Source organism: Mauremys reevesii, linkage group 7 (assembly GCF_016161935.1).
Source record: "Mauremys reevesii isolate NIE-2019 linkage group 7, ASM1616193v1, whole genome shotgun sequence".
NCBI classification, from domain to species: Eukaryota; Metazoa; Chordata; order Testudines; family Geoemydidae; genus Mauremys; species Mauremys reevesii.
Window position 1 is genome coordinate 95534219 of NC_052629.1, and position 23124 is coordinate 95557342.

Consider the following 23124-nt stretch of genomic DNA (forward strand, 5'->3'; position numbering starts at 1 on the left):
ACCCTGCGTGGAGTGTGAAAGAACCAAAATCTGCCTAGGAGGGAAGCTGCTGTGGATTGCTATTAAAATTTTTCTCTCCACCCAGTGTGATTGCATCATGTGACTGCTCCAAAGTCTAAGGTTCCCTGCTGGAAGCTGAAGGTAACTGTTGGGTTTTAGGATTTTCAAGCCATGGGCCCCACTTCTCCGGTAGATTTCATCCTCCAGCCCCCAGTTTTCCACCCGGTGAGTAATCTCTGTGATCTGTGCTCAGGGGCAGCCAGCATGCAATGAAATCAAAGATCAGTTCACTCCTACTTCTGGCCTTTGCCCAGTCTCCTGTGTTCTTATAGCTGAATCATGCTGTGTTAGGTGGGTGAGAGTCCAGAGACAAGGTATTGAATTGAAAGAGGAATGGCTCCAGCCAGGTTTAAATGGGTGTCTGAGAGCAGCATATAGCTCCTGCACTCCCATTGTTCATATTGTGGTAGCGGCTTTACTCATGGACCATGATCCTATGGTGCTAGGTGCTATACAAACAGAGCAAAAAGGCAGTCCCTGCCCCAGAGAGCTCCCAAGCTAATGTCATCCTCTTCTCTCTTTCCCTCATGGGCCAAGTTGTGTTTCCCCAAAAGAGGCAATTTGATCTCTGAATGTCTCAAACCTTGGGGTGCCTGACACAAGGCCCCCTAAAAAGGCTCTGATTGCCCAGAGGGTGGGTGCTTGCCATTTGCTTTAAAACAGGCCATTGGGTGGGGAGGGGTTGGTTTTCTCAACGGATCTCAAGATGGGTGCTATCAAATATCTGACAGCTGACCTCACTTCCTGGCAAGCTGCCTCCTTGAGTCCCTGCTACAGTAGGGACTGTCTGACTTGATCTTAAGTCTAGGGAAAGCCAAACTTTTAAAGGGTTAACCCCCAAGGCCTGCATGTGTGACTAGTTTAGCTGGAATTTCATTTTAAGCTCCTCTGTGCAACTGTGTTTGTTTGGGGGGAGGGGACTAATCAGGTTATCACTAAACTTTTTGGCCATCGTGCTGTTCTCTGCACAAAGATCTTTCCCTTGATCCTTTCTGGACTGATCATGTGAAACTCTGTAATGTGCAGAAACTTCAGCTGAGACCAGGCAGGCAGTTGCTAGTTTCCTTAAATCAAGTCAATCCTAGCTCAGGAGGTTGGGGTTGTGGTTTCAGTTTTGGCTCTGCTAAATCCAGGTATCTACTCTACAAAAATGTGCTGGTTTTTTAGCTCCTGAATCCATTATACCCCCAATTCTCCCCAAAGCTTAGTGGGGTTCACATAAAACATTCTGGCTTTTAATCATCTCTGGTCAACTAGCCGATCACCAATGGGGAGAAGGGAATACCCTTGTGTGTCTGATTGCATCTCCCCCGCCACACCCCATGGCTTTTGGTTTGAATAGATTTTTTTTCCATCTACTTAGCCCAGGAATTTCAGATCACAGCACTGACCACTAGCCACTGAGCTGAAGCAATAACTGGCATCTGATACCCTGGGAAGCCGAGGCACAGAAAGGGGAAGAAGTAAGGGTTTCTTGTGCAAGGTCACACAGTGAATCAGAAGCAGAGTTGGAGATAGAACTTGGGTGTCTTAACTCCCAGTTGCCCCAGCTAATCTGCTTCTGTTTTAAGGCACCATGAGACCCTATTCCCCTCCCAACGCTGGACATAGAACCCAGGAGATCTGTATCACAGCACCTCTGCTCTAGCTGCTCTCCTCCCCTCCCAAAGCTGGGAATGGAAACCAGTAGTCCTGGCTCCCAGCCCCAACTGAGCACAGTTGAGAGCCTCCCTTCCCTGCCTCCCAACTCTCTAGATCCCATTCTCCTCCCAGAGCTGGAGAGAGACCCCAAGAGTCCAGTGTTACCAGTCAGAGCTCCCAGACTCTCCCATTTCCAACACCAATATGGGTCCCTCTCCTCCACCCCATGTCTGTTTCAGGTGCTCCCATACATCACGACGATCTTCGGTGGCTTGGCCCATGGGAAGATGGTTCTGGTGCAGGGCGTGGTCCTTGCAGAGGCCGAAAGGTAAAAGGCTATTTCCCTGGGGCTCGGGCTTCTCATCCTACTTGAACCCCTTGATTCATGGCTCCTGCAATGAGACAGAAAATGTACTAGTTCAGTGGCTGCTGGGAGTTAATGTGTTGAACCCTCTGATTTTACAGTGCTCAGGTGAGCTGCAGCTAGAGTTTCCTTTAGTCAGGGAGTTTCAGGATCCTTCCAGTTCCTTTCGAGGCTGGGTCAGGAATTCCCTTGTCTATGATGCCACTCTATGGGCCTGATTCTTAGCTACACTGAGGCCTTTCTTGCAGCATAAGTAGGTGGAGATGCTCTCCTGTTATATGGGAATCCCTGACTGGTGTAAGGCCAGAGGAACTATGGCATAGTTGGTACAGCACTGGACTGTGACTTGGGAGACCTGGGTTATGCTCCCACCTCGGCCATTGTCAGAGTGCGTTATGCTACAGCTAGTATCTGCTTCACAGGCGCCGCTAGGGAGAGGTATGGATTAGAGCAGCCTGGAGCCAGCTCTAACTTACTCCTGGGAACAAAGTCGGCTTAAAGTAGGGCTGGGCTTTTTTCCACTTTGTTGGTGATTTTGAAAATGACCCGTTTTGGGTCAACACTTAATTTGGGGATGCTTACCTGGAGCCAAACAAAAGGCTTGGGTTTTGATCATTTTTTAATATCTTTGAATTTAACAACATTAGAGGCAACTTCAAAACAAATCACTGAAAATATTTAAAAAAAAAATTGCTTTCATTTTTTTCAAAATGAACAATTTGGCAAAACCTAGTGTCACTAAATCTGCATTTCCTCCCCCCCCCCCCCCCCCGCAAAAAAAAATTCAGCCAAAAATGTGTTCTCAGCTCCAGTTTGAAGCCACCAAGGGATGGGGTTGGGCAATCCCTGGACTCCAGGAGAGTCAGCCTCCAAGCAGAGAGTTATGGGTTCTAGTCCGTCCTTGACTAGAGGCTAGAGGGCTCTGTGCTATTCTCTTCTTCCCAGGGAAGCATGAGTGAGAACCACTCTGGGGTGTCTCCTCTTCACATAAGTGGTTTAAGCATGAAATGGGGTTAATTTTATGAATTTGCTGAGGTGCCTGGTAGGTTTTAAAGCTGAAATCTAACAAACTAGATTTACCAACTGGATATGTGTTATAGGCATTGTTAGAATGGAATAAACCCTTTTTATTGAGTCCAGGGAGCATTAGCTAATTAATTCAGTGCTGGGTTCTTTTCAGGTCAACTTTTAACTTGAATAATATTTCTTAAATCGAGACACTTGGTTATTCTCAACCAATCAACTGTTCAGTTATTCACTCAGAACCACATCAGCATATAATCAATAGTTCATTAATCAAGTGTAGACCACCAGTGTTCTAGGCATGTGCTGACCACACAATGTTGTCTTGCAAGCACTTGTGATGGACTATGGCTGAGGCTCAGCAGTTACACCAAGGACCAGTGAAAATCACCAAGATTTCTTATCGTATTTACTCATGTCATCAGTTTTTTAGTACCTAACACACTTATCACCCTTCCAGTATCGCTCCAAGGAGTAAGGAGGCATTTGTCTCTTAAGGGAGTGGGCCTGGCTGTTCGGATGGATTGGTTTAGAATATCAAAAGCAATTGCTTAAATTTATAGTTCAAATCTCTTAGGTCAGTTTGCTTGGACTTATGAAGGAGGCCATGCCTACAGCAATAGTTACAATCTCTAAACTAGGGTTACTTGAGGTCTCACTAAAGAGCGTTGGCTCAGCAAGAAAACCTACAGGTATTAATGCTAAAAACAGAAGAAGAAATACAATCCTTGCAGTGAGATTTCGTTTTGTGTCTTCTGTTAAACCCTCTGAGTATTGGTTTCACTGGGGATTCTGCAGCTTCTTTGTGGGTTCAGTTAACTCTTGTGACCCTGGATGGGGGGGGGGTGTCTTTCCCACATGGGGATTTGTCAAAACTCTGGGGTCCCACCTGGTTACCTCAATTTTATATACTCTGATTTCAGGGCTTATTGGAGGGCACTGTCCTATGATTTCTATTGGTTACATGCCAAGTGGCTCTTGGCTTCAGGGCCGGCTCCAGACCCCAGCGCGGCAAGCACGCGCGTGGGGCGGCCCTTTCCCGGGGGGGCGGCAGGCTGGGGCGGGGGACCTGCCGCAGTCATGCCTGCGGGAGGTCCACCGGAGCCCTGGGACGACCGGACCTGCTGCAGGCATGACTGCGGAGGGGGCGCTCGTCCCGCGGCTCCAGTGGACCTCCCACAGGCATGACTGCGGCAGCTCCAGCGGAGCCCCGCCGGACCTGCGAACCGTCCGCAGCTGCGGGAGGTCCAGCCGAGCCGCGCGACCAGCGGACCCTCCGCAGTCATGCCTGCGGGAGGTCCGCCGCTCCCGCGGCTCTGGGGCGCCTCCCGGGCATGACTGCTTGGGGCGGCCAAAAACGTAGAGCCGCCCCTGCTTGGCTTTCAGCTTTCTCAGTTTCTCTGCTGCTTCTGTCCATGTTCGGTAGATGGGGGCGCAGGCTTACCAATGGCAGCTCCCAGTCAACGGCACAGCAGGGGAGCTAAGGCAGGCTTCCTGCCTGTCCTGGCACCACGGACCGCGCTGCGCCCTGGAAGTGGCCAGCAGCAGGTCCCAGTTCCTAGGTGGAGGGGCACAAGTGGCTCTGCATGGCTCTCGCCTGCAGGCACGTTTCCCCTCCACACTCCCATTGGCCGGGAACCAGCCAATGGGAGTGCAGAGCCGCTGCTCGGGGAGGGGGCAGTGTGTGGAGCCACCTAGGAGCCAGACCTGCTGCTGGCCACTTCCAGGGCGTGGCGCGGTGTCAGGATAGGTAGGGACTAGCCGGCCTTAGCCGGGCAGCACCACCGACGGGACTTTGAACAGCCCGGTCCGTGGTGCTGACCAGAGCTGCCACGACCCAGTGCCTGACATTCCGTGACCCACTACTGGGTCACAACCCGCAGTTTGAAAACCACTGGTCTAGTGCACAGTCATTTACAAAGGCAACAAAACCCCTTGTCTAAATCTGGTAGATGTGTTCTGCACATTCTTTGAACTCTAATACTCTTCTTTCAAGGCGTATTGTAGGATATGAAACTCTACATTAGAAGAACATGACCAATTGTTCACAGATGTAGATCTGATTCCTAAGGCAAACAGATCTATAGTTTTGGAGTTGGGGCACATGATTGTATATATCAGCAGTTCTTAACCGCATCCCAATTAGCACACAGCTGCGGCCCAGCTCAGCTGTGTGCTAAAGGCTGCCAGTGTGCTGGGGTTGCCAGGTTCCCAGGGGTCTGGGCTACCCGGTGGGGTCCAGGGCTCCCGGCTGGGCCCACGGGGGCAGGGATCTGGGGCAGCCACCCAGTCCTGTGAGCTGTGGGGTCCAGGGCAGCCATACGGTGGGGAAGAGTCAAGGGCTCCTGGCTGGCCCTGCGAGCTCCAGGGCTGGGGCAGCCAGCCCACTGCACGTGGCGGGGTCCGGGGCACTAAGTTGAGAACCACTGCTGTAAACTAACAGCATGTCTATGCTATCATGGCACAGCTATGACCCTGCAGCATAACACTACTTACAGCAATGGAAGGGGGGTTTTCCATCAATGCAGCTAATCCACCTCCCACCCACCCCCGCATGTGGCAGTAGCTGGCCAATGGAAGGATTCTTCTCTTGACCTAGGCATGTCTACTCTAACGGCTAGGTCAACTTTCCCACAGCGCGCAGGGTGTGACGTTTGTTGCAGCCCTCGGTGATGTAGCTAGGTTGATCTAAGTTTAAGTGTTGAGCAGGTCTATGAGATGAAGTCTTTTCTGTAAATAAATTTTGGGAGTCTTTGATCTGAGAAACTAGCAATAGCTGGAAGGTTCCTTCTCCAGCACCAGAGTTCTCCTTCCCTGGGAACTGTGCATTTGAACAGAAGCTTAATTATGCTCTCCAGACGAGATGTCCCACCTCTTGACTCTCATTGTCTTTAGCTCCAAGAGGGAGCTAAGGTTTGGGGTAGGCATAAGAGCTACTGCCACCAGATAGGTGAATGGGCAGAGAGAACTTGTCGTCATCCTATTTTCAAGGTGTATTTGTACGTCCCTGCCTCTCACAGCTACCTTAGTTCCCCCAAACTGAGGTTCAGGCCCCAGGTTTGCAAATATCCTGGACTCCAGCAGAGTCAGTCTTGTCATTGCCTAGAGCTGGGGAGAGAACCCAGGAGTCCATGTAGTGCCCCCACACTCCCACTCTGTGCTCTGTTCCCCCAGGTTCCAGGTGGATTTCCAGTGTGGCTGCAGTCTGATGCCCCGGCCAGACATTGCCATCCACTTCAACCCCCGCTTCCGCTCCCGGCCTCATGTAATCTGCAACACCCTGCAGAATGGACGCTGGCTGGAGGAGACCAAGTTCCCCCACCTCCCTCTCAAGAGGGGAGAGGCCTTCCAGCTGCTCTTCCTCTTTGGGCAGGATGAGGTGCAGGTGAAGAGTGGTGGGTGGAGCCCTAGCTTGTAGCTGGGTGTTGGGGGCTTTATTGGAAATACTGGGAAGTAGGTGGGCACAAGCCCACCCATGTCTACAGGCCCCTTCCCCTGCCTTGTGGGATGGGTCTTGGGGTGCTTGGGTGTTCCTGTGGCTACTACATGTTTCCCCACCCATCCCCCAATGGGGGCTAGGGGTTTCCATGGCTACAAGACCTCCATTCTGGTAGGCTGGGGGGTTCCCATGGCTATGTGGCAGGTCTTCTCCCCCCACGGCCTTCAGTGTGCTGGTGGTAGCAGCTCCAGTGTGGTACCTGGAGCTGCAGTGGGATGACTGTCACCTAATGGAGATTGAAGTACGGAGAGGCCACAGGCTGTCTATGACCCCTGTTATCAGCCCCTGGGGCAGGTGTGTACTCAGTGCCTCCCCCCACCAGGAGTTCAGGTCCCAGGGGCCCTGTCCAACACTACCCTGCAGCCCCTTAGTGCCAGTGAGCACTGGTGCAAAGAAGGCCACAGGGGAGCTGGGTGGGGGCGAAGGTCCCCTTGGAGTAGCTCTGGTGCAGGGGGCTCCCAAGTGTAGCAGCCCTGGCACAGGGCGAGGACCTGGACAGGCCTGCCCTCTGGCTATTCTGTGCCCCTGGGGGGCATTAAAGGTGGAGCAGCCCCTCAGCCTGCCCATGCTGGCCCTGGCAGCTCCTGAATAGGGGAGACATACAAGGGTGAGCCTGGCTCTCTGCTGGCTTAGCCCAAGGTCTCACTGGCACGACTCCACGGGGGCTCTCCTGAATTACACTGGGGTGACTGAGAGCATCATCAACCCCATAACTTAGGGGTGGGGAAAGAAAAGGGGCAAGACCTTCAGCATGTGTAACTAGATGTAGCTGGTGACTGATTTACACCTGCTGGTGTCACTGGTCCCTCTGACACCCTGGTGACCATGGTTACCCCAGCTGGCTGCTGAGATCTTGCCCATTCAGGGAGCTGAACTCCTCCTCTCTCCAGGTGAGCGTGAATGGGCAGCACTTCCTCCGGTACCGCTCCCGCCTGCCCCTGGCCCGAGTGGACACCGTAGGGGTGTTTGGAGACATCATGGTGAAGAGCCTGGCCTTCCTGCGCAGCAATGTAATCCCCTCCGCGGGGCAAACCAATAGGGCGATGGGGCACCTGCTTTGGGGAGGGGAGTTAGTGGGCAGGGAGCGGGGGAGAATGAGCCCCTGGTATAGGGGGAATGAGGGTGCACACAGAAGTATGGGGGCAGTTGGGGACACCTTGAGCCCCTGGCATGAGAAAGGGGGTGGGAATTGCAGGGAGTCCCTGAAAGAGCGGTGGGGTGGGGGGAGGGAAAGGAAAGGTGGCAGCCAGGGAGCTGGGATGGAGGGATGCAAGGAGCTCTGATGTGCACAATGAGCTCAGCCACAAGCGATGAGGTGTGAGATCCCAATTTACACCATCTGGGGGTCTGGCTCCAGGGATGCCAATGGAGCCACACCTGATTTAGACCATCTGCTCCACTGGCATCCCTGAGGCCAGACCCCCAATCCCTGATTTACACTGGCTGTGGATCAGGGCCGCAGTCCTTAACACACTCTCTCTTTCTCCTGCATGGGCAGCCCTTTGACGCCAGCCGAACTGAGTACCCTGTTGCTCATGTGAGTCCAGCTGAATGTCTTAGCACCCAATGGGCCGGTGGGTGTTCCCTTGTAGTGCTCCCTCCATCATTGACACCAGCTCGAGCCTCCCTCCTATGAGACAACGGTGGTCTGTTTGCAGGGGAAGCTGGCTGAGGTTTTCCAAAGCCCCTGGGGATGTTAAGGGGATGCCTGGCCATAGACACTCCCAACGGGGTCTGATTGTTGAGGCAGCACTGGTCGCTTTGAAAATCAGGTGCTGGAGTTGAGCAGCAACCCCTGAAATATGAAGCACCCCCGAATCGCCAGCCCTTCTGGGAACTCTTTGTCTTAAATTTAGACGTCTGTCCCTGACAAATCCCAGCATGTGCCCCATCGTGGATAGCTCAGCAGAGGACTATCCATCACCTGCTGTGTTGGCTGAGTAGAGAAGCCAGTTTAGGGGCCATTAAGCCAGCCCTCCCTGATCACAGCACATCTGGGCTTGTCTCTGCTTCCATGACCCCCATGGGGCTCTGCAGGGGGGCAGAAAGCCAGAGCATTGGCCTGCCCCAGCCACACCCCCAATCTATACTGCTGGCCAGCCCCATACACCCTGGCAAAGCCAATTCTAGGGTGGGGGGACTTGGTGTCTTCCCTTATTCGTATTGTGGTAGTACATAGGAGCCCCTGTCACAGACCAGGACCCCATCGTGCTAGGTACTGTACAAACACATGGCAAAAACCCAGTCCCCGCCTCAAAAAGCGTCTAATCTGTGGTCCTTTTGCATCACATAGCTGACAGATCAGGGGAGTAGAGGGTGTTAGCGTAGAGGAAACAACATACCGTCCTGGGTCCTGTAGCATCCCATCTAGGGATCTGTGCTGTGCCTGGTGCCATTTTCTGAATGCAGATGATGTTGGAGCCTCCAGTCTGGCCCAATGTCTTCAGCCTTTAATAATGTATCGCTGTAGCACTGCAACAGTCTGTCTGATGCTGAATTGTCCACGCAGCCCCATGCAGGTGGTTCTGAGCTACAGACTGTTCTGGGGGAGGGGGGCATGGGTGTGTGTGCTGGTCTCTTCACCCCTCACCGTGTGCACATGCAACAGGCATGTCCTCACGCAAGTGCTGCTTTGTCGTTTTAACTTTTTCTCCTCTCCTTCCTCCCTTTAGCCAATGCAGCTGAACAGCTCCAAGCTGGTGAGTGAAGCCTGCCTCTCTGATCTCTAACGGGCAGGTTCCTGCACCTGTGAGGCAGTTGGGTTTGATCTGACAGGGTGGTTGAAATTTGAGGGCAGGTTGCAGCTGCCAGCAGAAGTTCTGTGCGGAGGGATGGGGCTGCAGAGGGGACTTCTGCACAGGATGCCAGTACTGCTGTACTTTAACCATGGAGGGTTGTATTGTGGGGGCCTGCTGGATCGGTCCCAGTGATAATTTGGGGTATCCCATACCTCTTCTCTCCCTGCCCCACAATGGCTTCCTACATAGGATCCCACTGGGGCTTGTACTCCTGTGGCTTAAAGGCTAATAGTGGCACCTGGACTCTTCCTTCCGCAGGCTGTACCATACTGCCACCCGCTCCCCCATGGACTTGCATCAAGAGACACCATTACAGTGAGAGGACTGGTTTGCCCAGTACCAGAGGGGTAAGTATCTGTCCAAACCTCACTTCCCCCTTGACCAGCATCTAACCCCCAGCTCCATATCTGCTGCACTAGGTGTGACCCATTAGGGACCATTCTGATCAGCCAGTCTGACCTCTGGCTTGTGCTGTGCAGAGAGATCCGCCCAGGGATTCCTCAGGAAGCCCTGGAAACTGTGCTGAAGCAGAAGCATAAATTGCTGTCCTGGGCAGGTCTGGAACCCATGACAATATTGCTGAAGCAAAGGGGAATCCTGGTGAGTGGCATCAGTGAAAAGGTCTTTGGCTGCAACTCTTAGAGGAAAGTACAGTGAAACTCTGCTATAACACGATAATTGGGGTCCAAAAAATTGGATCGTGATAAATGCAGGGTCGTGTTATAAGGGGGTTACGAAAATTTACCATTTCAAGCTGGACAGTTTCTCTTGGGCAGAAAACGACTTGCATTTGCAAACTGCCCAGAACGGTAACGGAAAGGATGTAGCAATAATTAGTGACAGCACAAGTTAATCAACCTATTAAATGAGCCAGAACTAGCCTGAGACTGGCTGGGTTTGGACTTTGAAAACCAGAGTTTTGGGACCTGACAGACTGGGGCTGGAGCAGCTCTGGAGAGATCTGTACAAAGGCGCTCAGCCGACTCCCCTCTACCCAGAGAGCTGATTGCAGTGTTTGACACTGAGGAGTTGCTGATATTCTGAGCAGAGTTCGTGCCACTGTTGCTGTAGCATCCCTCCCAGCTGTCAGCCTGCTCCAGCAGCAGGGGCTCTCAGCCATGCAGCGAGAGAGGGAAACACTTCGGGAGAGCAGGGGAGACATGCAAGGGGCAGAGGAAGAGCGAGGAGCAGCTGGGGAGGAGAATGGCTCTTCTCGCCAAAAGGGGAAACGGAGGGGCGGCCGGAGCCACCTTATGATCATGTTATATCTGAATTTGCGTTATCATGGGGCGTGTTATTGCGGGGTTTCACTGTACCTGTAGTCAGGCACCACGTTTCATAAATACATGCTCTCCCCAGCAGGGGGCAGCTGTGACACACACACACACACACATACATACATACATACATACATATATATGCAGGTGCGTGTGCAACCTTCCGGTGGCCCCACCACCACCACCTACCATGTCTCTGAGCTAAACCTACCCTGCAGATTCAGCCTCAGCCTGAGGGAAGACCCGTCCCATGTGCCCCTAAGACTCAGCACCTGCTTCAGAACCAGAGCCCTGACATGGAGCTCCTTCCCAGATGAGGCCCTGAGCCATGCAGAGAAAGTGGCAGCCTGCTTCCCCTTTCATCCCCAGCGCTTCTTTGAGGTAACGCTCTATTGGCACAGAAGGAGCAGGGCCTATCTCTTGCAGGGGTAGGAAATGGGGCTCAGGCTGACCAATAACATCACTATGTGTAGCTTGGAATTAGGCAGTGCAGGGTGCAGTACTGCCTGCTGCCACTGGGGGTGCTCTGGCTATGGCTGTAATACTGCCTGGAGGATCTCCTGGGGGTCCAGCCACTGGAGATCCAGCACCCTGTTTGTCACTTGGGGCTGCATGTAGCCCAGGGAGGAGGAACAGAGTACAGGGCTTCTGCACATGTTCTCTGCAGCCCCATCACCTGCACTGGGGTAGCTGCTGTCAGCATGCCCCGTAGGCTCATCAGTAGGACTGAAAGCCCCCTCCTCCTAGGCCCACTGCCCCTGAAAAATTTAAAGCAGGGTGGGTTGAACCTGGAGCCCAGAGCTTCAGTTCCTTACAACCCCTGGGCTGCCTCAGTCCTTTACAGGCAGACAGCGGAGTTTTGTGATCAGAATCCTCCCTCCATCTTCCCCCTGCCCACGCTATTGTTCCCCGGCTCTTGTCCTCCCACCCTACAGGGTGGCTGCAGCCCTGCAGAGCCATGTGAAAGGGCGGGGCGGGGGGAAGTGGTGTTCCACTCCAGAGATGGCTGCATCTCAGCAAGCTAACTGGGGAGTGGGTGGGGGGCTGTAACTGCTACAGAAATACAGGCTCACTTCCTCAGCTGGGGTAGTCCTGTTTCCATTGACTCCAAGGGAGTGATGCTCATTAACACCAGCTGGGGATCTGGCCCATACCTGCCATCACATTCTCTGCCAATCCTCTTCTAGTTGCTGCTTGTCTGTGAGGAGGGGAGTTTCAAACTGGCACTCAACGGGATCCCCCTGGGACAGTATGACACGCCTTGGGTCTCCTGGGACCGGATCACACAGCTGTGGATAGAGGGTGACGTCACACTCTACAGTGTCTTCTCCTGACCCCTTCACTGCCAGGAGTCTCGTGGGCTCTGCTCAGACTGCATGGTCTGGACTGGGCCCTGTGTGTTTGAAGGAACTATTGCAGGGGATGGTGGGGCTGCCCCTGTCAGATAATCCAGTCTTCCTTCTGACTGATTCTCCACTTACCTGAACCCCATGGACTGGGCTGGCTAGAAGATTGCAGTGAATGCTAAGGAATGGGCCTTTCCTTGCACAGGGTGGCAGAAGCAGGTAAGCATGGGACGGTCCCAGTGCCCTCCGGGGTGGCACAAAATGGTGATGGGACTCTTCCTTGCATGGAGTGACAGGTTCCAGCACTGGGCATGCACCGAGTGGTTCTAGTGGGACCATCTGGTTGTCTCCAACTGCCATATGGTTTGCTCTAAAGGGCTTGGTTATGTCCCTGGGCACCAGCTCTCCCTTGGAATGTGTATTTGCTCTCCATCAAGGTTAGTTTGTTTGCTATTTTAATTGTAATAAAGTCCCTTTTCTGCAATGCTCCGTCTCTGCTGAGCCACCGGCGGGGCGGGGAAGGGAGATGCAGAGTGCTGGGGGTGGGGTGAGGAACTGTCCCACGTGAAAGGTTGAACACCTTCGTGCTTTGAGCCTCTTGGCCTCTGATTCCCAGTTCCTGTGCTTGTAGCTTTAAGACATGTTTGTCCTTTTCCCACCTGTACTATGGGGCCTGGTGGCTCCCTGTGGCCCTATGGGCCTTGAGGCAAGCAGAGACCAGCCATAGTGAAGGCATACTGGCCACATCCCCAATCCACCCCCTCACAGGTGTAACCTGCACCCATTTAGCGTGGTGCTCTGTCTTCTGCTGGTGATGGTTGGGCCACAGGAAGTTGACAAACCTATTACAGCCTCAGCTAACCTAGTTCAGGCAGCAGAAGTCCCTGCTTGGCGATCCCAAGTTTGGTCCTTGCTGCATAGCTCAGGCATGGCCTGTTGAGCGCTGGTCAGAAGCAGCTTTCTCCATCCTGCGAAAATCCTCCTGTGTTGGGACAGAGCCAAAACTTGCAAAGATATTGCAAAACCAGCTGTGTGGGGATGTGGTGGATTTTTTGTCCATGGAAACATTTTGTTTCCATTTCCACTATTTTCAATCTTGTATTTTTAAAAAAAGAAGCAAATTTGTGAAACAGAAGATCTAAAATTTTTCTTTGGAAGACAGGACCTTTTGACAGTCAACTTCTTATTTATTTTTTTTTAAATCGGTTTAATCAAAATCCAAACAACTTCACTAAGTTTCAGTTTACTCAAAATTCATTTTCTATCAGAAAATTCCAAACTTTGACCAGCTCTCATCCAGTTACACCAGCAGCTGTTCTCAGGGGATTGGTTTCCCGCAAGAGGGGTTTAGAGGCCTTGGTGTAGCTGTGGATGAGGCCCTGCCTCTACACTGGGGGATGTGGGCTTCACTGTACCCTCCCCCTCCCTTCAGCACACAGGCCTTGTACACAGAGCTAATCCCCTGCCTTCCTCAGGAAAGGCTTTGCATGAGGTTAGCTCCCAGAGCCACATGCTGAACATCTGGTCTCTTAGAGCCAGGCTGCCTAAAGCCAGAGTAAGTGCAGGGAGAGTGGGGCACTTTGGGAACTGGTTCCCCCACTTATCTGCCACCTTCCTCACCATCGGCAGCAAGCCCTGCTGCCTGTTGAGAAAACAGGCTCTTTATTTGCTGATCACGTACAAAAGGGGAAGGACCTCGAGGAGTTAAATGGACACAGAATAAAAACACCTCCAGATGGAAATTCCTTGTCCCTTCCTCTGAAGCTGCTGTGCCTAGCAGCTTTTGGAGACAGGATGTGGGGCTAGCTGGTCCCACTGGTCTGAGCTGCTGTGGCATCTCCACTGTGGTTGCTGTAAGTCTGCAGTGGATCACCCAGCCAATTACACAGAGGGACTGTATGCAGCAAAATTTAAGGTAGAACAGAATAATACAGGGGCTTGGTTGTATCAATGGGATTGTGATGTTGGCACACCAGGTGCCAGCTTATGCCACAGTCCCCATGCCTCAGTGGACATTGACAAATACATGGCCGGAACCAGTCTGCCTCACCTGTGTGTTGGTATTGTGAAAAGAGGTATTAGAATTGTAAGAATATGTTTAGTGTTTAGACTTTATTGAATGCTTGTGAGTGGCTGCATAATAATAATTCGCTCGGAGCCACTGTATCCCATATGTAAGGTTACATTAAAGCATTTGTAGTTTAAGCCTCTGTAACTGTAAATCCCCGGACAAGGGAGATGTTGGATTAATTAGTGTGAAATACTGGTGGCCACGGAAGGGGTTATGTCCTGCCTGACAAGAAAGGCCCATCCATGCCAGTCAGACTAGAGTGGAACATTAGAGGACAAAAAACTTGATAACTGGTTGTTTACTCTCCAGTCCCCACCCCCCATGAAGATGAATCGTGCAAGTGAATTCCTCCCATCAGCTGAGCTTGCAGCTCAAAGAAGTGGGGAAGGGAATAAAAAGCCCTAACAAGGAGGAACTGTATCTTCTTACTGCTTGGACTCTGCAGGACAAGAATTACCAGGCATAAGCAAAAGATCCTGAGGTGCCAAGTTTCTAATCTGCTGGGGGGTGCTTCCCCCCCCCCCCTTCTCCCAAGACGCCACCGCCGTCCCACCTCTTTCCTTCCCCTTCCCCACCCAGTTCTGCCTCCTCCCCCCCAGCCCCTCCAGATGCTGCGAAACAGCTGATCCATGGTAGGCACTGGGAGGGAGGGGGAGGTACTGATTGGCAGGGCCCGCTGGCAAGCAGAAGGCACTGGGGGGAGGAAGAGGTTTTGGAAGGGGGGCTGCCAGTGGGTGCTTAGCACCCACTACTTTTTCCCATGGGTGCTCCAGCCCCAGAGCACCCGCAGAGTTGGCGCCTATGTGCCGGTGGCAGTGAAGGCAGCCAGACGGGCATGTGGAAGTCCTGGCTGTGCTGGAAAAGCGCACACAGCCAATGGCAGCTGCCCTGGGCAGCCCCGGTGCAGCACCACCCAAACGTCCGCAGCTTGTGCATGCACCCCATGGTCCAGCTCTGTGCCCATGTGGTGATGCTGGGCTAGGGCAGCAGCAGTGTGGGGCCCGGCTTCAGCCCGCCCTGCACAAATCAAATCTCAGCCATCCCTTCTCGGGGGCCCATTGACTGTTCTGCCCTGGGGCCCAGAATTGCTGTCAGTGGGCCTGCTTGTAATAGATGCTTCTATTACCTTTTTGAACCTTAAGATTGGAACTCACTCGTGTGTATCTGTTTTCCTGCTTTAACTTTGTCAATAACTCACTTCCTTTTCCTGTATAATTTAATAAATCTTTAGATAGTTTATTATAGGACTGGCTACAAGTATTGTCTTTGGTGCAGTGGATCTGGGGTAAGTGACTAGTCCTGGGGACCTGAATATTACTGTGATTTTTTTGGTGTATAGGACCATCTATCACAAAGGTAAGCTTACGTGCATGGCAAGACAGAGTACTCAAAGGGACTGTCTGTGACTCCATGTTTAGGCTGTTATAGTGCGTGAGGAGTGCACACTTGATAACTGGTTGGTGAAATCACAGTGCAGAACCCACTGCCAGTTCGGGATTTGTGCCCTGGTTCTTAGCAGTCTGGCCTAAGGCTGGTACTCATCCTTCTGAACCACTGCAGGACAGCTTGACTGGGATAGTATATGTTCTTTAGACGTGGCTGGTCCTATCCATGTGCACACGATCCAGTTGTAACCCTGATCCTTATACGGAACTGCAGCATGCTGGCCCTGTCTTACATGCATGATTAACCCCTGTTACAATCCTCCGATTTTCAATACTGTAACAGGCTGGTCTCAGCCACGCATGATCAAACCATGTTGTCACCCTGACTCGGTGTGGGGTGGATGCTTGTGTGGCCATTGGCCAGCTCATTGGCTAGTATAAATTGGCACACACCCCCTTGACACCAATGCTGATTTACAGTGGCTGAGGAGTTGGTCACCATGCCTAGAACCAGATAAGCAAACCCCACACTGCACTTAAGGCCCCCATTCCTCTCTAGTTGCTTGCTAGGCAATAGGCTGGGATTCAGGATGCCTGGGTTCAGTTCCCAGCTCTGCGGAAGACTTTCTGTGCAGCCTTAGCCAAGTCACTGCCAATTCTGTGCCTCCATTTCCCCAGCTGTGACATGGGCTGGGAAAAGACTCCTTCTCTTGTTTACAGTGGGACAGTGCTGGTTGAAGGGGCTGATCTCAGTAGGGGCGTGCGTGCTAACATAATGCAACTAATTGACAACGGGTTGGATCAGTTAGGAGGCCGGAGGCAATGGTTGCAACTGTGGCTGAACTGAGGCCTCCTATGACCACACAATGGGCAATATATCAATGGAAGCCTTAAGGGGAGACTGAACCGCTGAGGTGATGGACACAAGTGGGGGTGAACTGAGGCCTTGTCATCCAGTGGGTGGGTGGCAGTTAAGCCAGCGATGGTCCTAAGAGGAGGCTGTGAGCCACTGGGGGTGAATTGAGGCCTAGGTGATGAGCCATCACCAGGCAGAAAAAAACAAGTGTGGGGGGGGGAATCCATGTCCCTGAGTGGAATGGAGATGGTGCTTCCCATTGGGGTGAAAATGTCCTGCTGCCTCAGAGCTGTTTGCTGAGCTTGCGCACCTGCCTCTCACGTGCCTCAAAGGCTATCTTGGTGTCCATGAGCTCGCTGAGGGCCTTGCGCATCTCCTCCATGTCGTGCTCAGCCTGCTCGTAGTTTTGAGCCAGTTCCTTGTTCTCCCGCTGCAGCTCCTCCATGATCAGCTTGATGTCTTCGTTCTGGCGCCGGCAGTGGTTCTTCAGCTGCTCCGCCTCAGCTAGCAGGGTCTCCACTGTCTTCACCACTGACTCAGTCTGCTCCCTGGACATGGCTGGGTTGGGAAGGAAAGACATCATGTGAGGTAAGCAGTGGCAGGCAAGGATGAATACCAACCAAGTTCAGAGTCAATCTGGTTTCACTGTGGCTTGGCTAGGAAGAAATTGACCTTGATGAAATCATGTGGCAATGAGTTCCAGAGGATAACACATAATGTTATAGCAGTTAATACTAAAGCTCCATATACTCCTTAAGGGTGAAATTTCCACTCCTTAAAGCACCCACTTAGCCATCAGCTAAGACCAATGCAAAGAGCTGAACTGGGGACTTCTATGGCTAAACACACGTCTTTACAGTGTGAGCTGAAGAGAGTCTCTCAGATGAAGAGCTGCAGCAGAACTATAGCCTCTGTGGATCAGGGACAGGTATGGATTACTCTGTGTTTCAGCACAAATCTTATGTACTACTTAAGACTAAGCCTTGTGCTGGCCCCTTTACAAAGGGCTGAATGTCACAGCATATGGATCTGTGATAAGAGCAGGCTGAAAATTCACTATGGCCAGGAATCCCATGATGCACTGCCTGCCCTCAGCAAGAGGGAATATCATGGTGCATTGTGGGGAATATAGTCCAGCCAGAGAGCCTGGCCTGGAAGGGAGAACGGGAGCATGAAGCACCCGAGTACCATTTCCTAATTGAAATAGTTCCAGTTTCACTTTATTTTTATTTTTTTAGTGGAAAGTTGAACTCGTCAGGGGATTGGGGGACTATCTTTTTTCCCTTTGCTTTGGGTTTTTCCATGGCAGGGGGAGGGGGGGAATTGTTTTCCAACTAGTCTGCGATGTTAACTACTATTTTGTTACATGGAGGCAGTGTGATCTAATAGATAGAACACTGGAGTGGGGCCTGGTTTGCACTTAAAAATTAGAACAAAGTTGCTCAGGGCTGTGAAATTTCACACCCTGAATGCTGTAGTTTGGTCAACTTAACCTCCAGTTTTAGATGCAGCTAGGTTGACAGAAGAACTCTTTCGTTGACCTAGCTACTAGCTCTCGGAGAACTGGATTAACATCACCACAGTGATGGGAAAATCCCCTTCCATTGTTTTAAGTGTCTACATTATGGTGGCTCAGCTGCAGAGGCGTAGCTATGCCTTACAGTGTAGACAAACCTTGAGGACTCTGAAGATCTGGATTCTATTCCTTACTCTGCTGCTGGCTGGTGGGGTAACGTTCGGGAAGTCCCTTCCCCTCTATTGCCTCAAAGTTTTCCCCATCTGTACAATGGGGATAATGATACTGGTAAAGCACTTTGAGATCTACTGATGAAAAGCACTAGATAAGAGAGAGAGATGATATTATTACATGTGATCAAATAGTTAAAGTACATGGGTCCAGATTCTCAGTGGCCATAATTCAGTGTAGCACTTTCTACCAGCTCTGATCTGGCCCATTGTATAATAACAGTAGCAGCACTTATATGGACTGAAATAAGTTACTATACAATAATTAATGTTGGGTGAAATTTGTTTGAACAACATTTTCCCATCAGAAATCGTGATTTCATCAAAATAGATTGTCTGCTGGAGGATAATGTTTGATTTCCCTCCCCCCCCCCCCCAATGGACTGTTTTTTGGGGGCAGGGGTGGGGGACTCAAAACCATAATGTTTGGATTCAGTGTTCTGAAATAAAACACAATGATTTGAACAAAAAATTTTTAATTTGGCATGCCATTTTAAGCCAAAATGCCAATTTTTATGTCAAAATGCAGTTCAAAACCAAGATTTTTGTTTTGAATCCAACCATTCTGCAATGAAACACTTTTTTGAAATGTGGAAACGAGCTGGTTGGAAAATATCTGTCGGTTTTCAAGATTTAAAAAAAAAATGGAAAATTCATCCAAAACCCCCAAAATTTCTTTTCTAAAATGCCACTGCAATACTACAGGTTCCTAGGATTTTATAGGCCAGATTCCCTGATTGGATACAATTCCCATGAGGCACCATGGTTTTCCTTCTTGCTGAGCTGCCATGGTGCCTCCTGGGAATTGTAGTTCAGGCACCTCATACTCCCATTCTCCTTTATAAGCTCTGTTTCCTGGTCAGACTACATATCCCATGATGCACCATGGTCTCCCCTCATGGTTTCCACTGACCAATGGATGGTGTTGGGAGCCGGCGCAGTTACCCCAGATGCATAAAAGTGACACTTCCAATCATCCTGCTGTATCTCTGAGCTAGCCGGCATGCCCAGAAAACCAGGCCTCTTCAGGATAATGCTAAATCCTCTTCCTGCCTGAGACTGAAGCTGCAACTTGTTGGAAACAGCTCCAACCCCACACCAAAGAGCTGCTAACGGGAATTATAGTAAGTGGATTGGTGATTGCCATGTTTTGTGCTTATTTGATGGTCACTCTTTTGGCAGCACCCAAGGGATCAAACCAGGGACTTCCAGAGCCCAAAACATGAGCTGCTACAGCCAGTGATGAGCTGCCAAAATATTAACGGGTTCCCTCCTCCTCACCTTACAAGGGGGTCGTGCCCCATGTTCCTTGACAACCCCCAGGGACCCCGACCCATCCCCCCTTCCCTGTCCCCTGACTGCCCCCTGCCACCCCATCCAACCCCTCCTCTCATTCTTGATGGCCCCCCAGGACCCCTGCCCCATCCAACCGCCCCTTCTCTCTGTCCCTGACTGCCCCCCCCCACCTCATCCAACCCCTGCTCCTTCCTGACTGCCCCCCGGGACCCTTGCCCCCATTCAATCCCCCTGTTCCCTGCCCTCTGACTGCCCCGACCCCTATCCACCCCCCCACAACCCACAGAACACCCCCTCCCTGCCCTCTTACCACACTGCCTGGGGCCGGGACCAGGTCCGCTCGGCCGGGACCGGCACCACGGGGCCCGACTCCTCGGGCCAGGCCGGAGCGGCTCGGCCGGCACCGGGACCAGCCCAAGCCAGGGGCGCTCAGCTGGGGCCAGGGGGAGCCGCTCAGGTGGAGCCAGACTGTGCCGCGCCTCCCTGGAGCCCTCCGTGTGTCCCTTCCCCCCCCCATCCCCTCCCGGCTTACCTGCCTGCTGCTTGTTTCAGGCTTCCCTTGAACATTTGATTTGCAGGAAGCAGGGGAGGGGGAGGAGAAGGAGGGCAGAGCATTCAGGGGAGAGGGGGAGGTGAGCAGGGGCCGGGTGGACAGCTGCCCGAGCCTTTGTTAACAACCGGTTCTAAAAAGGCTTCCAAATTTAACAACCGGTTCCTGCGATCCGGCTCGAGCTTACCACTGGCTACAGCTTGAGCTAAAGAGTCAAAGCTCCACAACTGGTGGCTGTAACAGCTCAGTGAATCAGCACAGAAAGGAGACCCTGGCCTATGCTTGCCAGAGGGCTACACTAGCAATGTGTGGGATGATTTAATGCAGTGGTTTCCAAACTGCGGGTCGCGACCCAGTACTGGATTGTGGCGGCTTTGGTCAGAACTGCTGACCAGGCCGTTAAGAGTCCTATTGGTGGTGCTGCCCGGCTAAGGCTGGCTAGTCCCTATCTGTTCTGACACCGCGCTGCGCCCCAGAAGCAGCCAGCAGCAGGTCCGGCTCCTAGGCAGGGAGCCACTGAGCTCCATGCGCTGCCCCCGCCCCAAGCACCAGCTCCAAACTCCCATTGGCTGAGGTGGGGGTGTGCCTGTGGGCGATAGCCATGTGGAGCCACTTCTGTGCTCTGCCTAGGAGCCGGACCTGCTGCTGGCCACTTCCGGGGAGCATTGTGGTCCATGATGCCAGGACATGCAGGAAGCCTGCCTTAGCACCCCCACTGCGCCACTGACTGGGGGCTGCCTGAGGTAAGCCCGCACCCCAATCCCCTGTCCCAGCCCTGAGGCCCCCAAACCTGGAGCCCCCTCCTGCACCCCCACCCCCTCATCCCTGGCCCCAGCCCAGAGCCCTGACCCCTTCCTACATCCCAAACCCCTCATCCCCAGCTCCACTGGGTCGTGGGCATCAACAATTTTCTTCAACTGGGTTGCCTGGAAATTTTTTTTTTTGAAAAGCACTGATTTAGTGCACTACCTCCATCTAAGCCATGCCAGTGCTAGAACCCCCGAGAGAGCTGATTCTATTCCAACTGTGCCACTAGGGCTCCCCTCCCTCCTTTGAATAATGCCCCGCCCCCAACTCTGTTACATCCCTGCACACACCAACCAGAGCACCCACAAGCATTACACTAAAAGTTCCTCTGGACAACTGTACCCTGGAGGGGACATTGTGGCTGTCCTCCAGTCTGCTTTAAGGCCACGTGTGGCTCTGCTTTTGAGTCCCTCCTCCCATGACCAGCTCAATCGCTAAACCCCTGGAAGGTCACAGGACGTTCCCTGATGAGATGACCTTTAATAAGCATTGGAGCTGGACAGCAGCTCTGTGTGCCAAGAGCACATTACAGCTAATGGGATTGGAATGTGCAGTTTCCACCCATGGCTGTTTCATGTGCCACATAATAACATGAGAGCTCCGTGTTTTTTAAAACTGAACTGGATCTCTGTTTGTTTGTGAAGAGAACTGTCTGCAACGGCAGCTAACATTCCAGCCACATGCACACAGACTGACTTCCCAGTGTCTACTCCAAATGCTCCTCTCTCCTTCCTTACAACGGCTTTACCACTGACTAATGCAGTGAGGACAGAAGGGTCCAAAGCTGACAGAGTTCAGGGCTGGGGATTCTGGGAAAGCAAGAAGCTTGCTTGAGGGAGGGCGGAATTGTGGTCAGTAGAATTTTGCCTGGTTTCTAGGGTGTCAGCGCCTATAGAGTGACCTGCTGAGGTGAGTCGGGGGTGGAGGTGGTACTCCATCCCTGGACCCCGCTGTGTGGAGCTGGCCTGAGCCCTGCCAGCCCTTGCCCCCATCAATAGAAGTCAAACTACACCCCCCTCCCCCAAGCCCAAAGTTGTTTCCCCCCCAGCTGGGCCCTGGAGTTTTTATAGCATGTTCCGGGAGGCTCTGAAAGGAAAAGGCTGAGAACCCCTTGGCCAGGGCTTCCCCACGCTGGCCCCTGCACACCTCAGAGTAACTAAGGAGCCACTGATGGCTCCAGGAATGCTCACAGGTAGTAGCCCTGCTGGGAGTATCCAGTTCTCCCCCAGGCACCCAAGGGATGGATAGTCACAGGCTGACATGAGTGCAGACTTTGGCCCCGTAGAATAATCTGTAATAGATGATTAATGCACTGACCCCTTTTAAGCTAAGTTCTCAAAGCACTGCAATAACCCAGACCCGCTCCCCTCCCAGAGCTGGGAACAAAACTGTGCACTCCTGATTCCCAGGCAGTAACCACTCAACCCTCGTCCACTGTAAGAGGTGGGAATAGAACTCCAGCATCCTGATTCCCAGAGCCCCCTGCTGAGCCCCCTAGATCCTACTTCCCTCTCAGAGCCAGGGGTAGACCCCAAGAGTCCTGGTTCCCAGCCCCCTGTTGCTCTAACTATTAGACACCATTCCCCTTTCAAAGTTGGAGTAGCAGCAGGAGATTCAGAGAATGGCTGGTAGAAAGTGTTCATACTCCGTTAACTGCAGCTGTGTGTTTAAATGCATGATGTCAGGTGCCCACTTGTGTGTGACAGTTGGTCTGTGGGTATGTATGGGATATGCCGGGGTGTGTGTAATGCATTGATGTGCTACCAGCAAAAGGATGTGAGTGTGTTCCATGGGGTGGTGGTGAAGGGCTGTGTAACATGTTGGTGTGTGTCAATCTGTTGGGGTGTGTGTGTGTGTGTGTGTGTGCAGTGTGCTGGTGGGTTGTGTATTTGCATGCTCTGTAGATTGTGGAAAGTATGGGGGGCAGGATGTGTGGCCAGTGTATTGTGTGTGTGGAGCAGCATGGGGGCAGTGTGTGTATGCAGACAAGATGTATGGTAGGTGACCACATATAAAGTGGGTGGGGGGGGGTAGATGAGTGAGTGCAGAAAGTATAGGTGGGGGTAGAGAGCACCTGCAGATGGTGTGTGTGTTGGGGCGCACGTGAATGTTTGTTTGCAGGTACGGTGTGTGTAAACTCTGCAGTGTGTGTAGAGCCTCAGGGCTCCCAGGCAGGCCCTGTTCTCTGTAATCCCCTTCTCCTACCAATCACTGAACTGGCACCCAAGTATTTCAACCCACTCCCCACCCCAGCCCCCCATCACAGGCAGCAATTTCTAAACCTTTTGCAATAAAACCCCACCCCATCCTATTGCTGTAAATACAGAAACACTCTCTCTGCCCAGGCCCAGCTGGGCTCAGGCAATCTTCGGGGGGCGGGGAGGTATGAGGCAGGGAGGTGCTGA

General features: G+C 52.3%; 1 protein-coding gene across 4 annotated transcripts; it reads left to right on the forward strand.

The window, feature by feature from the left end:
- Positions 1 to 12489, forward strand: LGALS12 (galectin 12). Of its 4 annotated transcripts, none has more exons than XM_039546299.1 (9): positions 3 to 141; positions 1941 to 2029; positions 6263 to 6473; positions 7478 to 7597; positions 8086 to 8124; positions 9260 to 9286; positions 9644 to 9732; positions 10881 to 11043; positions 11850 to 12489. In XM_039546299.1, the coding sequence occupies exons 2-9, from the start codon at positions 1989 to 1991 to the stop codon at positions 11994 to 11996; spliced, it is 837 nt and encodes a 278-aa protein (XP_039402233.1). In that variant the 5' UTR covers positions 3 to 141; positions 1941 to 1988; the 3' UTR covers positions 11997 to 12489. The 4 variants fall into 4 exon arrangements, with proteins under 4 accessions (XP_039402234.1, XP_039402233.1, XP_039402231.1 ...); XM_039546297.1 differs by having other exon boundaries at positions 74 to 225; XM_039546298.1 differs by having other exon boundaries at positions 74 to 225; positions 6263 to 6467.
- The last annotated feature ends 10635 nt before the right edge of the window (positions 12490 to 23124 follow it).